The sequence below is a fragment of the Mytilus edulis genome, chromosome 9 (assembly GCF_963676685.1).
Source record: "Mytilus edulis chromosome 9, xbMytEdul2.2, whole genome shotgun sequence".
NCBI classification, from domain to species: domain Eukaryota; kingdom Metazoa; phylum Mollusca; class Bivalvia; order Mytilida; family Mytilidae; genus Mytilus; species Mytilus edulis.
Genome location: NC_092352.1, coordinates 10,381,904 through 10,401,115, shown reverse-complemented (window position 1 = coordinate 10,401,115; position 19,212 = coordinate 10,381,904). Strand labels below are relative to the sequence as shown.

Here is a 19,212-nt window from a genome sequence, read left to right as displayed (position 1 = left end):
CCTCTTTTAACCGTCCTATGACCGAAAACCGAAAGAAAAAATTTGCTGCATAATAGGGTCCCAAAATTTTGTCGCCTTGCTCCGCTTGGCGGTAGTTGCTTCCACATCGTTTCTTTCTAGCTACGCCCCTGAAATGTTACACATGTACATATTATTATATTTCATTTCAAGTTGTTTTTTTCAGGTCCAAACATCCAGGTAATTGGGTCAATCGTACAGGGATTATTAATGAAACGGGTATGTGTTATAAGTTGAATATTGACACCTTAGGTTCAATTCAACATTTTACTAAAGCTTTCAGGTCTAAAAAATGGAAAATATCAACATTTTTTAATAGCATCTCCAAAATGTGCTGACTTTGGAGCCTATAAAATATGAAAACAGCACTTTATAAATTGGATATGTCCAAAGCCCTATTCTGGATTTACCTTCTACAGGAAGGTACTCTTATGTATATATACAACTCGTCTAAACATCAACCCAACAATGTAAGATCTGTAAATTTGCTTTCGCAAATTTTTTGTTCTTCCCTATATATATATGTTTTACCTAGCATTTAATGAGAGTAGTTATGCCGTTTACCAACAATTTTCAGCTAACATTAACATCAAATATGTTAACATTTTATATTATAGCGAACCCTATGATAGTTTTCCATAGATTCACCTGCAAGTTACCTGTCGATTTAAACTTTTGGCAGTTCTATTGTCCCATCTAACAATACAACAGGTATTGTTCTCTGTGTAGTTTATTCACTGGGACCTTTAAATTTCTTCTAGGAGAAATATATCACTCATTGATTAATTTACCTGAACAAAAAATTGAACTGTCAATGATGAAAAAATACTTATACCAATACTAAGAAAGGACTCACAAAACTGCATGTGGTGTTGTATTTATTCAAAACCAAAAACTTGTTTTTAATGTGTTCAATATTAATAATGATTTAAAAATTAAAAGTTGATTTCTGATCAAATATTCAATAAATATTTTTGTGTGTTTGATAAATAAAAATTTGAATATTATTATTTTTAAATTAAGGTCTTCATAAACATAGTCTATAAATTATTAACAACATAAACATGCAAATTCTTTGGAAACTACTAAAAAATGTGTCTAAAATATACTTTTTATTATTAAATCAGATTTTATATTGAACAGATTGAAAATATATTAATAGTATATTGAATAAATACAATATTGCATACAGTTTATGTGAGTTTATAGAAGTATTTCAATAAAAAAACAGATAATTTTTTGGTCAGGTAAATTAATCAATGAGTGATATATTTCTCCTAGAAGAAATTTAAAGGTCTTGGTGAATGAACTATACAGAGAACAATACCTGTTGTATTTGTTAGATGGGACAATAGAACTGCCAAAAGTTTAAATCGACAGGTAACTTGCAGGTGAATCTATGGAAAACTATCATAGGGTTCGCTATAAGTCCTAAAAATATCGTGATTTATCAGAGGTCTCAAGTAATGATCTGTGACTGTGATTTTTAGAAAATTTAATTGGGTTTATCTTCACAAAGATAGTGTACATTTTATCATTGTGCATCAAAAATTACTGTTAACATCATTTAACATGATCTTTTACTGTTAATTCATCATGAAAGTATCCTCCATTTTTAACCCTCTTTAATAGGCTAAATTTATTTAAGAACCAAATTGTGGCTAGTTTGATATTTTATGATAAAATTGAAATTCAGGGCCTTAATTTTCAAAAAGTTAACCTTGTCCTTTGCTTGTTGTGTAAATTTCATTGAACTACCATAAAGTTTTGAGGCATAAAATCCTTTATTTACTTGTCAAAACAACAAGGCAAGTTTGATACTAAGTATAAAAATTTCTGTTTATTACAATTCAATTCAATATTTTAATTTACGTCTCACCTTATGTATAAAATTACACAATAAATTTATAAAAGATACATTTTGTATACATAAGCCAATCTGTACAGATTTATGAGAGACGATAATCAACTAAAACAATATATTAAAAATAAATATTAAACCTGAATGGTAAAATTATACAACAAAAGTATTTCATTATTATTTACAATATAAAACTTCTCTGCGTGTTTTAAGAATAAAATTACAGGTTTTGGCACATATTCTTATAATATCTTGATTCGAAAATAAAAATACCATTTTCTGACAATCTGTAAAACTATTAAAATGTTCATCAATTTTAAGAGACTCAGTAAAAAGAACTTGTCTAAGATCATTATAAACAGGACAATGTAAAATAACATGATATTCATCTTCGACAGTATTAAAACAATTAAAACAACATCTCTCTTCCAGTGGCAAATTTTCATACCTCCCAGTTTCCAGTCTAATAGGAGCCACCCCACATCTAAATTTTATTACATCCACATTGCAAAGGCGCTTCTTTCACAAAAAGGCATTACCAGTTTGCAGTAGTTTTCAACAACATAATCCTGCTTAAAAATATTATAGGTTCTCAATTTATTACGCCCATTTCCCCGTCTGGAAGAGGATGAACTAACAATACTTTTCCATTCTTCAATATAAATATCAAACATTCTTGACATGACTGTATCAATAAACATATTTTTATTAATATTAGTGTTTGTATTACAAAAGTCAACTAATTCAAGTTCCGTGAAATGTTTTTTAACAATAAAATTCCAATTTTTATACGACCGCAAAAATTTTTATTTTTTGGTCGTATATTGCTATCACGTTGGCGACGTCGTCTTGCGTCGTCATCGTCGCCGTCCGAATACTTTTAGTTTTCGCACTCTAACTTTAGTAAAAGTAAATAGAAATCAATGAAATTTTAACACAAGGTTTATGACCACAAAAGGAAGGTTGGGATTGATTTTGGGAGTTTTGGTCCCAACATTTTAGGAATTAGGGGCCAAAAAGGGCCCAAATAAGCATTTTCTTGGTTTTCGCACTATAACTTTAGTTTAAGTGAATAGAAATCTATGAAATTTTGACACAAGGTTTATGACCACAAAAGGACGGTTGGGATTGATTTTGGGAGTTTTGGTTCCAACAGTATTAGGAATTAAGGGCCAAAAAAGGGCCCAAATAAGCATTATTCTTGGTTTTCGCACAATAACTTTAGTATAAGTAAATAGAAATCAATGAAATTTAAACACAAGGTTTATGACCACAAAAGGAAGGTTGGGATTGGAGTTGAGGTAACAACAGTTTAGGAATTAGGGGCCAAAAAGGGGCCCAAATAAGCATTATTTTTGGTTTTTGCACCATAACTTTAGTATAAGTAAATAGAAATCTATGAAATTTAAACACAAGGTTTATGACCATAAAAGGAAGGTTGGGTTTGATTTTGGGAGTTTTGGTTCCAATAGTTTAGGAATAAGGGGCCCAAAGGGTCCAAATTGAACTTTGTGTGATTTCATCAAAAATTGAATAATTGGGGTTCTTTGATATGCCGAATCTAACTATGTATGTAGATTCTTAATTTTTGGTCCCGTTTTCAAATTGGTCTACAAAATGTCCAAAGGGTCCAAAATTAAACTTGGTTTGATTTTAACAAAAATTGAATCCTTGGGAATCTTTGATATGCTGAATTTGAAAATGTACTTAGATTTTTAATTATTGGCCTAGTTTTCAAGTTGGTCCAAATGGGGGTCCAAAATTAAACTTTGTTTGATTTCATCAAAAATTGAATAAATGGGTTCTTTGATATGCCAAATCTAACTGTGTATGTAGATTCTTAATTTTTGGTCCAGTTTTCAAATTGGTCTACATTAAGGTCCAAAGGGTCCAAAATTAAACTACATATGTGTAAGTTTGATTTTAACAAAAATTAAATTCTTGGGCTTATTTGATATGCTTTATCTAAACATGTACTTTGATTTTTGATTATGGGCCCAGTTTTCAAGTTGGTCCAAATCAGGATTCGATATCAAGTATTGTGCAATAGCAAGAAATTTTCAATTGCACAGTATTGCACAATAGCAAGAAATATCTAAATGCACAATATTGTGCAATAGCAATTAATTTTCAATTGGAGTTATCTTTCTTTGTATAGAATAGTAGTTGATTATATATGTTGGAAATTTGCCAGACATGACTATGATGTCATTTTCTATTTTTATTTGCCAATAACTTTATGTAAATAACTTCATTGAAAATTTGCCAATATAAAATGTTGCTGATGAAGCTTTTTTTCCTTATCTTATCTAAAATGTTTTTAGATAATGTATGTTGGACATTTGCCAGACATGACTATTTACATTTTGGATATTGAACCATAATAGTTTAATATTAAATTGAAAAACTTTAAATTCTAATTTTCATTTCTTAAACCAAATTCATAATGTGACATAAACCTATGTTGTGTCAACTATTTAATCACAATCCACATTTATAGCTGTATCAAACTTAAAAGTTGTGTCCATACTTGTTCTCATTTCAGATTTCATAAATAAAAAGAAAATTTCTTCATAAATTTTTTTGGCAGGATTAATATTCAACAGCATAATGAATTGCTCAAAGGCAAAACAAATTTTAAGTTCATTAGACCACATTCATTCTGTGTCAGAAACCTATGCTGTGTCAACTATTTAATTTTAGATTTAAATAAGTTTGAAGAAGAAATCTTTAATTGATTTGTAAAATCTTGACATTTGTTTTGTGTAAAAAACCCATATAATGTCAAAAATTTGATTACAATCCAAATTCAGAGCTGTATCACGCTTAAATGTTTTGTCCATACCTGCCCCAACTGTTCAGGGATCGACCTCTGCGGTCGTATAAAGCTGTGCCCTGCGGAGCACCTGGTTTACAATTGTATGTTTCAGACTGACCTCATCTGCCCATATGAATATTTTCCTGTTAATACGATCTGACTCCATATTTACTAATCTGTGCCAGTGTCTTGCAATTACTTTCCATTGAAATTGGAATCCACCCCATGTCTCCCATAATAGCTGGATTAGGTGTATATTTACCAACACCAAGGAAGAACCTACAAGCTCTCATCTGAATCGCATTAATAAATGAGAAATTCTTGCAGCCCCAAATCTCTGCACCATATTCAACAATAGGACTGACAAGTGCATCAAATAGTTTTTTATGGACGTCATATGACATGCCACCAATAGCTTTACACTAAGCTATAACCAGACCTAGAACTCTGTTTGCTGACCTAGCAACTGCTTTTGCAATAATACTAAAGTCTACAAACTCATTTAAAACAAGGCCCAGATAAGCATACTCGCTGCTAGTAGCAATATTCTTATCCCCACACTTAAAGACGTGACTTGATTGTTCAAATGAGGTCGGTCTGAAATGGACAACATTACTCTTACACGAATTAATAGTCATTTTGTTGTCAGTACACCAATGATATAACTCATCTAAGAGGTTTTGTAACTCATTTTCAGTATTTGCTAACAGTACGATATCATCAGCATACAATAAAATACATACTTTTTCTCCCCCAATGTCAACACCAAAATCAAATGATTTTAAGTATACAGCTAATTCATTTATGAAAATGTTAGATAAAAAAGGAGAAAGTGGACAACCTTGTTTTAAACCACAGTTCACAGTAAGCCAATCTGTATTGAAGCTATTGACTCTGATCGAGCACCTGACCCCATTATAAAGGGACTTAATAGCCATACACATTTGTACATCAACCCCCAGAGATGTGAGTTTTCCCCATAACAATGTCCTATTAATGAGGGCCCTCATGGGGTTTTTGATTATGTGATTACTTGGCCGTTTTTTTAATGATTATTTGATTATTAAGCCAAATATTTCATGATTATTTGATTACCTAGGACTGTATTTTTAGTTTATGATTATTTGATTACTAAAGATAAGCAAATATTTAATGATTATGTGATTATATTGGCAAAAAAATGGTGATTATGTGATTACTAGGACCCCCCCCCATGAGGGGCCTCATTAATTGTATCATACACCTTCTTAAAATCGATAAATGCACAAAAGGTGGATTTTCATAGTTTTTTACGAACATCAACTAAACTAGTAAGTGAAGATATTTGATCTATGGTACTCCTTCCCTTCCGGAACCCATTTTGATCATCAACTAAGGACTTATTATCTTCAACCCATTGAGACAGCCTCAAGTTTAATATGTTACAATATAATTTATATGAAGCTGGGGCTAAACCAATACCCCTATAATTTAAGGGGTCTCTTTTATCTGACATGTTATTTTTGGGTATCGGATTAATAATTATATTATCCCACATCCCTGGGACTTTACCAGTTTTAAATCACCAATTAAACAATCTATGTAAAAATATAATACAATTCTGGTTACATAAAACATCAGCTGGAATATTATCTACACCAGAGGCTTTGCCTCTTTTGCTTTTACATGCTGCATTAAAAACCTCTTCAAATGAAATTTCTTCTGGTAAAAGAAAGTCGCTTTCTGTCAAAACAGCAGGGCTATGATCGACTGGAATGTTCCTATCCGTAGTTACCCGGTTACCTGTTTGATTAAGTAGATCGGCATAGTCCGATTTCCACTTTAACAAAACATCATCAATATTTGAAGATACGTTACCATTTGCCTCTACAACTTCCATTGGTATAAAAGTTTTGCTTTCCGAAGCAATTCCTATCTTACCTATCTTCTTCCAAAACGTTTGTTGATCAGTTTTTGATTCCAACAATAATTCTTGCTGCAATGTGTACCAGTACTTGCGTTTCGCTTTTCTAACCTCACGATCGAAAACCCTTCGTTTTGTCACAAAACTGGACTTTAACTCAACACAAGACACACGAGACAATTTGCCCTTTTTCCATAACTTTTCTGCACAACACATATCATTAAAAAATACACTTAAATTATCTCTTCACCAAGGTTTTTAATTCTTTTTCTATTACTACAATACGTACTATCAGACATGACAATTACTTTTGAATGCAATTTCTGATTCATTTCTTCGCTGACAATAGCACAAAAATCATTATAAACTTGATCAATATTACATTGGGATACTTCATTTGTTTCAAGACCATTGATAGTATCTAAAAGTCGTAAATGTATCTCATTGACGTGACAAAAATTTGAAGGTATGTTTTTTACATCAAACTTAATAAATTCAGGACTACGATTTCCTGAGGTATGACATGACGGTAATGAGGCACTGATGTTTAACTCACAATACAACAAAGAATGGTTGGGTATCAATCTCGCATCCAACCCAGTCATATTAAGCTTAGATTTTATAATTAAGTCTGAAGCTCTAATAACTTTGAAGTCTTGAAAAAAATGAAGATTTTCATAGCTAGTAATACAATTATCAACAACCGATTGACCCTTTGATGTAACACATGTGAAGTCATTGTTTGTACCAACTCTAACGTTCAACATACAACTATTGCTACTTGTTAAAAAATCAATAAATGTTGTACAGTAACTATTACGTGTAAAATCTATAACACTTCTCATATTTATACAATCAACTCCAGGAATGTAATCATACTCATACTACCATAAAGTTTTGAGGCATAAAATACTTTATTTACTTGTCAAAACAACAAGGCAAGTTTGATACTAAGTATAAAAATTTCTGTTTATTACAACTTATAAGGTAAATAATGTTTACAGAGAATACCAATTTATTAAATAAAACCAAAGAATGTCTTGGAGAAAAGAAAGATCGTGAAAAAGTTTCCAGAGCAGAGATAAACAATGAAAAAACTGTTGGTATGCATTTTGCAGTTAGGAGAAGGCAACACTAAAATCAAGGATTGAAATATTTGTGAATGCACTTAAAGGGGCACTAGCTACGAGATATATAAAAAATCTAATACATTATTTTTTTACTCAATCATTAATAAAATGCAAATAGTGAAATAACAATTCGCTTTTATCAGCCAATATTGTTCAATTTTGTCAAAATAAGCAAAATAACATTGATTATGAATTATTCACTTGCAAGTGAATAATTCGACCTCATTGAATCTGTAATCACGTGAACTTCAATTTAACCCCTTTACTTGAGATGGATAACACGTGAATTGTATGTGTATAGTTATTTAAAGGAAAAGAATGTCAACATTGAAAGGGAAACAAAGGTAAATCATTTGATTGGTTGATTCGATCCACAAAAAAAACATTCTTAATCAGGTAAAAACGATTATAAACACTTATTTTTTATCTATAATATGAAATTAAATAGATCTAGAATAAATCAACAGCACAATTTTGGTTAATCTATTTGTAACTATATTTATGTTTACATCGCTTATATGGTCATCGGATGACTGTAGAGGTCAACTCGATAAAATATTAGATGGCATTTAGACTAAAATACACATGAAACGAAGCTACATATTTTGATGCCAGTGCTCTGTTAATTTTTTATTTTAGACTTTTAATAGTTTGGATAAATGTTTTACATGGTAATATAAATCAAATATGAGAATTTGATTAAAATCGGTGAATATGAATTTGACAGCTTGTGCCCCTTTAAGGGGAGCAGGCTGCATTCAATGGTTTTCAATACACTCAAAAGGGGGGGGGGGGGGGGGGGGTTGCAACTGTAAACAAAAATCTAAATTTATTATGTCCTGTTATTTTCATATTTTTTTTATAATGATGTTTTAATGATGGAAGATCATGGAAGCTAATCACAGGAATAAGCGAGATGCGTCAAAGCAACATGAATGGCCCTGTCTCAAAAAGTTGAAAAATCTGCAATTTCAATAACACATGTGGACACAAACATGATGGTAGTCTCACATATCAAAAATCAGCTCAAAATCTGGAGGCGTATAGAAAAAAAGTCTGTATAACTGTGATTTTCAACAATTTTCAAAGTTGTAAAATCAGCCCAATATCTGAAGGCGTTTAGAAAAAAACTTTGTATAATGGTTTTGTTGTTTCATATTTTTTTTATAATGATGTTTTAATAATGGAAGATCATGGAAGCTAATCACAGGAATAAACTAGATGTGTCAAAGCAACACGAATGGCCCCGTCTCAAAAAGTTGAAAAATCTGCAATTTCAATAACACATGTGAACACAAACATGATGGTAGTCACACATATCAAAAATCAGCTCAAAATCTAAAAGACTGTATAACTGTGATTTTCAACAATTTTCAAAGTTGTAAACCCTTAATTTTGGCAAAAATTAGCGGAGTGGAAAGAAACTTAAACTTGATCTGTAACTCATCATGAGTGACTCACATACCAAAAATCAGCCCAATATCTGAAAGCGTTTAGAAAAAAAGTTTATATAACTATGATTTTCAACAATTTATCAAAGTCCATAGCCTGTAATTTCGTCAAAAATTAGTGGAGCGGAACAAAACTTAAACTTGATCTGTAACTCATCATGGTTAACTTACATACCAAATATCAGCCCAATATCTGAAGGCGTTTAGAAAAAAACTCTGTATAATGGTTTGTTGCGGAATGACGAAATGACGGAATTACAGAATTTCAGAATTACAGACAAGGGTAAAACTATATATGGCACCGACAACTTCGTTGGGGGGCCATAAAAATTCAAAAAAAAGAACATTTTATAAATTAAAATAGGAACGGTTAGTTATTGTTTGTATAAACACTCTGTGTGGATTTGAAATTATCTCTATTTTGAGTTAGAGCTAATAGACTATTCTATAATTTTGACATAATTTGTCCCAAAAGTGGTACACATCTCTGTAAAAATATTTTTTGGATTTTTGGATAGAGTAGGTGTGATTTTTTATGCCCCACCTACAATAGTAGAGGGGCATTATGTTTTCTGGTCTGTGGGTCCGTTTGTTCGTCTGTCCGTTCGTCCCGCTTCAGGTTAAAGTTTTTGGTCAAGATAGTTTTTGATAAAGCTAAAGTCCAATCAACTTGAAACTTAGTACACATGTTCATTATGATATGATCTTTCTAATTTTAAAACCAAATTATACTTTTGACTCCAATTTCACGGTCCACTGAACATAGTAAATGAAAGTGCGAGTTTCAGGTTAAAGTTTTTGGTCAAGGTAGTTTTTGTTGAAGTTGAAGTCCAATCAACTTGAAACTTAGTACACATGTTCTCTATGATATGATCTTTGGAAATTTAATGCCAAATTAGAGTTTTGACCCAAATTTCATGGTCCATTGAATGCAGAAAATGATAGTGCAAATTTCAGGTTAAAGTTTTTGGTCAAGGTAGTTATTGATGAAGTTGAAGTTCAATCAACTTGAAACTTAGTATACATGCAGTTCCCTATGATATGATCTTTCTAATTTTAATGCCAAATTAGAGTCTATACCCCAATTTCACAGTCCACTAAACATAGAAAATGATAGTGTGAGTGGGGCATCCGTGTACTAAGGACACATTCTTGTTTGTCTTACAACAAATGTACCACGAAATAACTGTTCTTGGGCCAATTTACTGACATTTTTTTAAAGTTTGAATTTTATATTTCATGATCAATTTTATTCAGACAGATAAAACCCTGGAATTTAGCTTTTCTGATGAAGATAATCCAGAATTGCACCCCAATTGCACAAAATTAATTTTTAATACATAGCTACCATATAAAACAGCATATTGAAAAATTGAAGTCCTTCTGTCAAAGTTTAGACTTTAACTTTTTATTGTTCATAGGTCAATGTTATGTCATAATTCCCTTTCTTTCTCAGATTCTATAAACTATATTTTGTGAATATATTGACTCATTTGCATGTATCTTTTACTAAAATGAAAAAAATTGTGACTTTAACTCGAGTACTTTCAGCATAAATAAATCATGATCAGTAAAAGCTGGCCTAAACTTTAAGTGCTCAAGTTGTACAGTCTATTTGTTACAATAAAGAAAATCACTATAAAATAAAAAAAAGATTCACATTGCTTACACTTAATAATTCAAATTCTGCTTGTAAGCTATGTCACAAATCAAAATTTAAATATATTAATAATTAACTTAAATTCTATTTAGACGATGATATCACAGTTAGAGAAGAATTTATGAAGAAAACCTTTGTTGAAGATGATGTGGATTTTTATAACGATGGACAGGTAATGAACATGCTACAAATATTTCTGGATTGTCATTCCAGAGCAATAGGACTTTAAATCCAGAAAGGGTAGGCAAATACAGCTCCACATGTAGCACCCATAGTGTCTCTCGTGTATGTACAAACCTTTGATAAGTCTAATTAGTTAGTTCACATTGCCTTCTTAATATTCCTTTATATTTTTGCTGTAATTTTAATTTGCACAATAAACCAATTTCAACTTTTTAAAATGTTACTATTGTTTATAGTAATTAGGAGGTTGAACACTTATGAAATAAGAATAATACTAAATAATAATATTACTACTTAATCAAATGAAAACTTTATATTTTACCTCATAGGTACCAGTTGAACAGAATCCACCTGAAAACTTTCATAATATTCTCACCAACAAACAAAGGTCATATCATAGTGGGCCATCAAAAAGTAAAATGGATATCTTTCAAGAACATGAGGATGATGAAAAGGATGGATTTCAACATCCTCAACCTAGTGATGTTGTCAAAGTACTACTTGTATCTGATAGGAAAAGGTTACTCCAGAAACATGGTGTGCCTTATGTGGAAAGTGCAGAACATGGAGACCATCCAGCCCCTGGATCACATCAAATGATGTCCTTTACAAATGAAGCAATGGAATTAGATCAGCTGTCTTTCCACCCAACTCGAGGATTTCTCCATCAGAGCTCTGTTGATAAACCAAGTTGGTTATCTTTTCCAGTGAAGAGAGATACCATTTACAAACCCAGGTTAGAAATGAAACCCTATGATGGTACATTGGATGATAGTTTGTCTGATCTAGCTGGGACTTCATTGAAAGATTTTAAGTGTACAACAGATAAACAGGATGTAACATGTTGGTCAAGGGAATCATCAACTTTATCACTACATGATACTGCAAAGAAAGATCTACATGCACCCAAGAAGATGAAAAAGAAGAAAAGGAAGCATTCTAAAAAGATTGAAAAGTCACCTTACAGCAATTCTGGTCAAAGTGATGATAATGGTAAATTGGTTAGAATGACAGAATTTGGTTGTAAAGAAAAAGATGTAATGAATTTTCAGAGCCAGCCAGTTGCTGACCTCCTACCTGTATTAAAACCTATCCCACAAATAGCAGCTGGATCTTCTATGGCAAATCAACATGATAATTGGGGCTTTGAACCTGAACCAAATGACCAGGACAAATTTTTGAACCAATGGAAAAGAGAGTCCATGGGAAAGTCTTTTTCAGGTTTTAAGTCAGTGTCAAACAGAATGAAACAAACAGGTAGTACAGAGGAGAATGTTGAATGTGAACTGATGGACCTGCCACAGGCTAGTTATAATGAAGACCATGGAAAGGAAGATGTGATGATCATGTCTAGAGAGTCGACCTTGGATCAGGGTATACCACCACCAGGCTGGAATGATATAGAGGAGATAGACATAGACCACACAGAGCTATTTAGTCACACAAGGCTCAAGTCTGCAATGAGACGAAATAAAAACACAACCAACCAATCGATGGCTCTGGATGATGTCAGTGATGATGAAACAGATACTGAAAACTGAATGACAATTTGAACTTGTGATAGAACTTATATTTTAATTTTTTTTATATTTTATACTTTTCTACTTTTTTATCAATTAACTTAGCTAATATTTATTTATGTATACTAAACTTCAGTTACTTTTACTTTATATATTCTGCCTTACTTCTTCTTGCCATCACAGTTATTAAATATGGTATAACCTGTTCAATTTATATTGAATTTATGTCTGCTTGTACAATGTAAAAACTTATCTTGTTTATTGGTCAAATCTGATAAAAGATCAGTAAAAATTAGTTTGTTGACCAATTTTCACTAGACATATGTTTTATGAAATTTCTCTAAGGAATTATAAGTAGAAGAGCATATGTTTGATCCCTGAAATTGTCAAAATTGTAAATTTATTCAAACCTTTCAAATGTATGGTAATTTTATAAATTTATGAACAGGTCAATATAATCTGGACTCTTTAGTGAAGAAAGGTCTCTTGTGATGATATGTATAATTGACATAGCTATTTGACCAAAATTGTAAATTGCACCTTGTAGCAACAAAACAAAATTGTTTTGGTTAATGTCTAAATATTATGTCTAAAAATGAGATTTTCTGCAGTTTTCACTAAATTAATCTTTTTCTTATAACTAACATGGAAGGTTCTATGTTTTAAAGTTACTTACTATAATAAAACTCAAATGAATCATTTTCTGATATCTTTATTTAACATATGTATATATATATATATTTATATGGTCAGTTTTGGATATATTTTTTTTTTTTAAACGTACTTCAATATTTGTTGATATTGATCAGAATCTGATCTCTTTATATTGTAACAAAGCTAGTATTCCATTTTATACATTTTATTTAAGAATTTGCCATTTCCCATACTCTTTAAACCTTTAACTAGAAAATCTTTTAAAAACTCGACACTGTAGAAGTTAAATCATCAATTTTTATTCAAACAATTGTAGCTTTAAAACAGCAATGAAATCAGTTTATGTTTATGTCAGCTCTAATGGTAAAACTGAAAAAAACAGGATAAGAAAAACCTACAGATGAATCTCTTTATTTTTTTACTGAAAAGTATAGGTATTAAATGAAAGATAGATTGTGTACAATTAACATTCATTGTCAGAAAGATCAGTGATTTTAGGCTAGGAAGATTATTATGTCAATTCCTTCAGTTGATTCTGATTCTGGTTAAAATTTAAATGCTTCATTAAATTAAACATGACAGCTAAGCATATTATTTTCATCCAAAATTCACACAGAACACATGCATAGAACAAAATTACTAATTTGTGAATATTTAGTATATAATATGGGGAGGATTAGAGGAGAAATTTTCAAACCTTTTTATATCATATCTTATTAAACAGTTTTCATTCACTTTCATGTAGCCTTACTTTATATGAATAAAACTTTCTGTTTTCAAAATATGTAATTTATTTGACCTGATTATGTAGATGTGGTTTGAATGCCAATGAGAGCTATGCACAGTAGTTAAAATAAAGTGGTTGTAAGCAATTTAAGGCCACCGTATAGCCTTCAGAAAACCCATCAAGTAAAGTCTGCAGTGAAAGCCATCAGCATGAAAAATATGAAACAATTCAAACAACACAACTAACTGCCTTAAATTAAAAACAATACAAAATATGAAACACCACAGACATGAACAAACAACAACCAATGTATTAAAAAAAAATCTTTTATATTAAATGTATCTATAAAACTCTCTATTATATTACATGTATCTATAAAACTCTCTATTATATTACATGTATCTATAAAACTCTCTATTATATTACATGTATCTATAAAACTCTCTATTATATTACATGTATCTATAAAACTCTCTATTGTATCTATAAAACTCTCTATTATATTACATGTATCTATAAAACTCTCCTCATGCAAAGTATTTCTTTTTTTGAAACAATGATAAATCCTGCACAATTTTTTGACAAATGCCAATTAATCAAAGATTATTGTTGGGAAAAAATTGAGGAATTTATACAAATATACTCCTAACAAAGTTACATTAAATAATAATTACATTAGATGTATGTTTCATTATAAGATTTTATTCTGATTGGCTAACTGTACATCACGTGTTATTCCGTAAGCAGTTGCATTGCTCAATACAACTTTTCATTCATGATAACACGTGCTCCAACAAAAAAGTGCACAGGTGAATTAAATAATAAAATATATAAAATTCGTGTTTTCATGATCATAGCTAAAAAATGTAATTATAAGTATTGAATGCTTCTTTTTGTAACTTTATAGGGTTGTAAAAGCGTTGACCGTGCGTACATTTTTAGAATGAAGCGCTTCCGCGCTTCATACAAAATGTACTTCGGTCAACGCTTTTACACCCCAATAAATTTACAAAAAGAAGCATTCAATTCTTAAGTGATCTTCAACAAGAATATCATTGTAAGTCTTCATCTATCAGAAAAAATATTTTATTTGAATGAAAGAAATTGTTTTCTCAATTAAACTGTTACATAATTTTCATGTCGTTTTAATTGTTTTAATACTGTTGAAGATGAATATCATGTTATTTTACATTAAACTATTAAAATGTTCATCACTTTTAAGAGACTGAGCAAAAAGAACTTGTCTAAGATCATTATAAACAGGACAATGTAAAATAACATGATATTCATCTTCAACTGCTGGTTCTTTACTGATTTTTATACGACCGCAAAAATTAAAAAAATTTTGGTCGTATATTGGTATCATGTTGGCGTCGTCGTCGTCGTCTTCCGAATACTTTTAGTTTTCGCACTCTAACTTTAGTAAAAGTGAATAGAAATCTATGAAATTTTAACACAAGGTTTATGACCACCAAAGGAAGGTTGGGATTGATTTTAGGAGTTTTGGTCCCAACATTTTAGGAATTAGGGGCCAAAAAGGGCCCAAATAAGCATTTTCTTGGTTTTCACACTATAACTTTAGTTTAAGTAAATAGAAATCTATGAAATTTAAACACAAGGTTTATGACCACAAAAGGAAGGTTGGGATTGATTTTGGGAGTTGAGGTCCCAACAGTTTAGGAATTGGGGTCCAAAATTTTAAAGGGGCCCAAATAAGCATTATTCTTGGTTTTTGCACCATAACTTTAGTATAAGTAAATAGAAATCTATGAAATTTAAACACAAGGTTTATGACCATAAAGGGAAGGTTGGGTTTGATTTTGGAAGTTTTGGTCCAAACAGTTTAGGAATAAGGGGCCCAAAGGGTCCAAAATTAAACTTTGTTTGATTTCATCAAAAATTGAATAATTGGGGTTCTTTGATATGCCGAATCTAACTGTGTATGTAGATTCTTAATTTTTGGTCCCGTTTTCAAATTGGTCTACATTAAAGTCCAAAGGGTCCAAAATTAAACTTAGTTTGATTTTAACAAAAATGAATCCTTGGGGTTCTTTGATATGCTGAATCTAAAAATGTACTTAGATTTTTTATTATTGGCCCAGTTTTCAAGTTGGTCCAAATCGGGGTTCAAAATTAAACTTTGTTTGATTTCATAAAAAATTGAATAATTTGGGTTCTTTGATATGCCAAATCTAACTGTGTATGTAGATTCTTAATTTTTGGTCCCGTTTTCAAATTGGTCTACATTAAAGTCCAAAGGGTTCAAAATTAAACTAAGTTTGATTTTAACAAAAATTGAATTCTCGGGCTTTTTTGATATGCTGAATCTAAACATGTACTTAGATTTTTGATTATGGGCCCAGTTTTCAAGTAGGTTCAAATCAGGATCCAAAATTATTATACTAAGTATTGTGCAATAGCAAGAAATTTTCAATTGCACAGTATTCAGCAATAGCAAGAAATCTTCAATTGCACAGTATTGTGCAATAGCAAGAAATTTTCAATTGCACAGTATTGTGCAATAGCAAGAAATCTTCAATTGCACAGTATTGTGCAATAGCAAGTATTTTCAATTGCACAGTTTTGCACAATAGCAAGAAATATCTAATTGCACAATATTGTGCAATAGCAAGAAATTTTCAATTGGAGTTATCTTTCTTTGTCCAGAATAGTAGTTGAATCAACTTAAATCATTGTTTTATACAATATACAATGTATATTCACTTGTACTACCAACTGATAAATTAAAACAATCTTTACCATTTAGTGATAACAAGCACTTTATTTTACATTTAATATTTTATGATGTATTTAAATGAGTAGTTATTGTTGCAAACTTCATTAGAAATTTGAATTGAGATCAGTTTTGGAAAAAGGGAAAGGGGGATGTGAAAAAAAAATGGGGGGGGGTTAAATTTCTTCAAACATTTTTTTGAGAGGATTAATATTCAACAGCATAGTGAATTGCTCAAAGGCAAAAAAAATATTTTAAGTTCATTAATAGATCACATTCATTCTGTGTCAGAAACCTATGCTGTGTCAACTATTTAATCACAATCCAAATTTAGAGCTGAATCCAGCTTGAATGTTGTGTCCATACTTGCCCCAATCGTTCAGGGTTCAACCTCTGCGGTCGTATAAAGCTGCGCCCTGTGGAGCATCTGGTTTAAATTAGTTGGATTAGAATGGTTTCATTATGAATAAGTATTCAAAGCATTTCTATCATTTGAAGTAATTTTGGAGAGAATTTTAATACTGGACTGGAAATTTTAATGAATATAGTACTTTTCTAGTCTTTCTTTGGATGGTATTGTCATGCTGTTTGGTTATATTTGTGTATTGGGGGTTAACAATTGATTGTTTTTAATTATATTCTTGTAGATTTACCTTTTGAACAAAATTATGGCCCTTTGACCTTAAAATAAATTAAGTAAAACTAGCCTTGCCTATATCTTTTTCATTATAAGTGCAGATATTTATTAATTTGAGTAAATAAAAAAAAATATAATTTAAAAGTCTACCTTAATTAAAACATTCATATGCATGAATCATACACAATCATTTATATGAAATAATATTTCACTATCTATATGACATTTTTGCATAATTTCAAATGAAACATTTGAATCTAAAAATGGTAAAGGATATAAACATAAAATGATTTATGTATTTATTGTGTTTTTAAAAGATAATTTTAAATGTCAGATTTTATAAGCATTTTTGATTTAATTACAATACATTAATCATATTTGCTCATTTTTCCCAATAATAATTATACAAAAGGATTAATCAAACTAGTTTTACTAACTTATCAACTAATCAACAAAATGAATGGAATACCTTGATGACCCCAAGCCAAAGACAAGCCAACAACTCAGTGGAACTGTAATTGACAGAAATGTCTCCATGTCTATATTTTAATGCCATTTTATGCTACTTGTCAAAAAGGAGCAATTCATTTCATAATATTTCATGTATATAAATTGAAAGTTAAAATCATTTCAAATTATATCTCTGTTTATACAAACAAATATTCAACACTAACAAAATGGAGAGATGTGAATCAAATTTGGCTTTAGTTGACTTTGAACAAGTGGATCAGGATGCCTATTCCTCTGGATATGAATCCACACCCTCAGACTCAGAGTCATCCACACCAACCCACAAACTACAGAGTAACAAACTGATACCTATCAGTTACAACAGGGACCCAGTCAAGATCAAAGAAAAGATGAGCTACAGAAATACACAAGCTCTGACAGAACAATTAAAGGTCATCTCATCCATACCAGAACTTTGTGATGTCACATTTGAAGTTGGTTCAGAAAAGGTCCAAGTTTATGGTGTCAAGGCCATCTTGGGAACAAGAAGCAGAGTGCTGTACAATCTGATCTTAAAGAAACAGAAGGAAGCTGAATTTCAGAGAAAAGCTGATAAAAAAGACAAGAAAAAGAAAACCTCCATTCAATCAGACAAAGTGACCATTGTTGTTAAGAAATATGAACCAGAGGACTTCAGAAAGATCATACAGTTCATACACAGTGGTTCTGTTGACATCAACAGTTCATGTGTAGCTGGACTTTTATGTGGTGCATCACAGTTTGGTCTGGATGACCTTGAAAAAGCATGCTGGGATTTTGTCAACCATTCAGTTAAATCAGGGACTATCTCAAAGGTTATCCCAGCTGCTAAGAGATACAGTCACCATAAAACTGGACAACAACTCCTGGAGAAGATATTTAGTGAAACACAGCAAAGTGTTGACCTTTGACTTTAAGATCTGACTGATTGTCATGTTTAAACCTTAGTGCTATACTGTTAATTATGTGCTTACCATGTGCTTATTATTTGTGATATTAAATATCAAATAAATTTCACATATAGATATTATTTTATTTTCATAGCTTGCTGTTTGTGGTCTTTGATATGGATAGAAAGTAGACCATATATGAAACAAAATTACTGTAACTTATCAAATGATAATATTTTCACTGACAAGCCATCAATTATGAATATCACATGATCATCACTGCATCACATGCTATATAATAATGAGTATATACAGAAACAACACATTATCATACTGATTTAACTAGTCAAAAAAAATAAACACTCAATTATCCCAGGCAGAAAACCCTAGCCGTATTGGGCACACATTTTTGAAACTCAGTTTGGTCCTCGGTGCTCTTCAACTTTGTACTTGTTTGGCTTTCGGACTTTTTTCATCTGAGCGTCACTGGTTAGTTTTGTGTGGACGAACACGTCTGGCTTATTAAATTTTAAACCT

At 31.0% G+C, this 19,212-nt stretch overlaps 2 protein-coding genes across 2 annotated transcripts in view; both read left to right on the top strand.

The window, feature by feature from the left end:
- LOC139489503 (uncharacterized) overlaps positions 1 to 12,706 on the top strand; it is a 255,507-nt gene extending 242,801 nt beyond the window's left edge. Inside the window, exons 171-173 of the mRNA XM_071275986.1 lie at positions 185 to 237; positions 10,934 to 11,013; positions 11,354 to 12,706. Coding sequence (XP_071132087.1) covers positions 185 to 237; positions 10,934 to 11,013; positions 11,354 to 12,565 — 1,345 coding nt within the window. The 3' untranslated portion in view covers positions 12,566 to 12,706. The remainder of the gene's footprint in view (positions 1 to 184; positions 238 to 10,933; positions 11,014 to 11,353) is intronic.
- A 5,267-nt stretch (positions 12,707 to 17,973) lies between these two features.
- Positions 17,974 to 18,696, top strand: LOC139489427 (serine-enriched protein-like). The gene has a single exon (XM_071275748.1). It carries the CDS (start codon positions 17,974 to 17,976, stop codon positions 18,694 to 18,696), a length of 723 nt encoding a protein of 240 aa, XP_071131849.1.
- Positions 18,697 to 19,212: the final 516 nt, after the last annotated feature.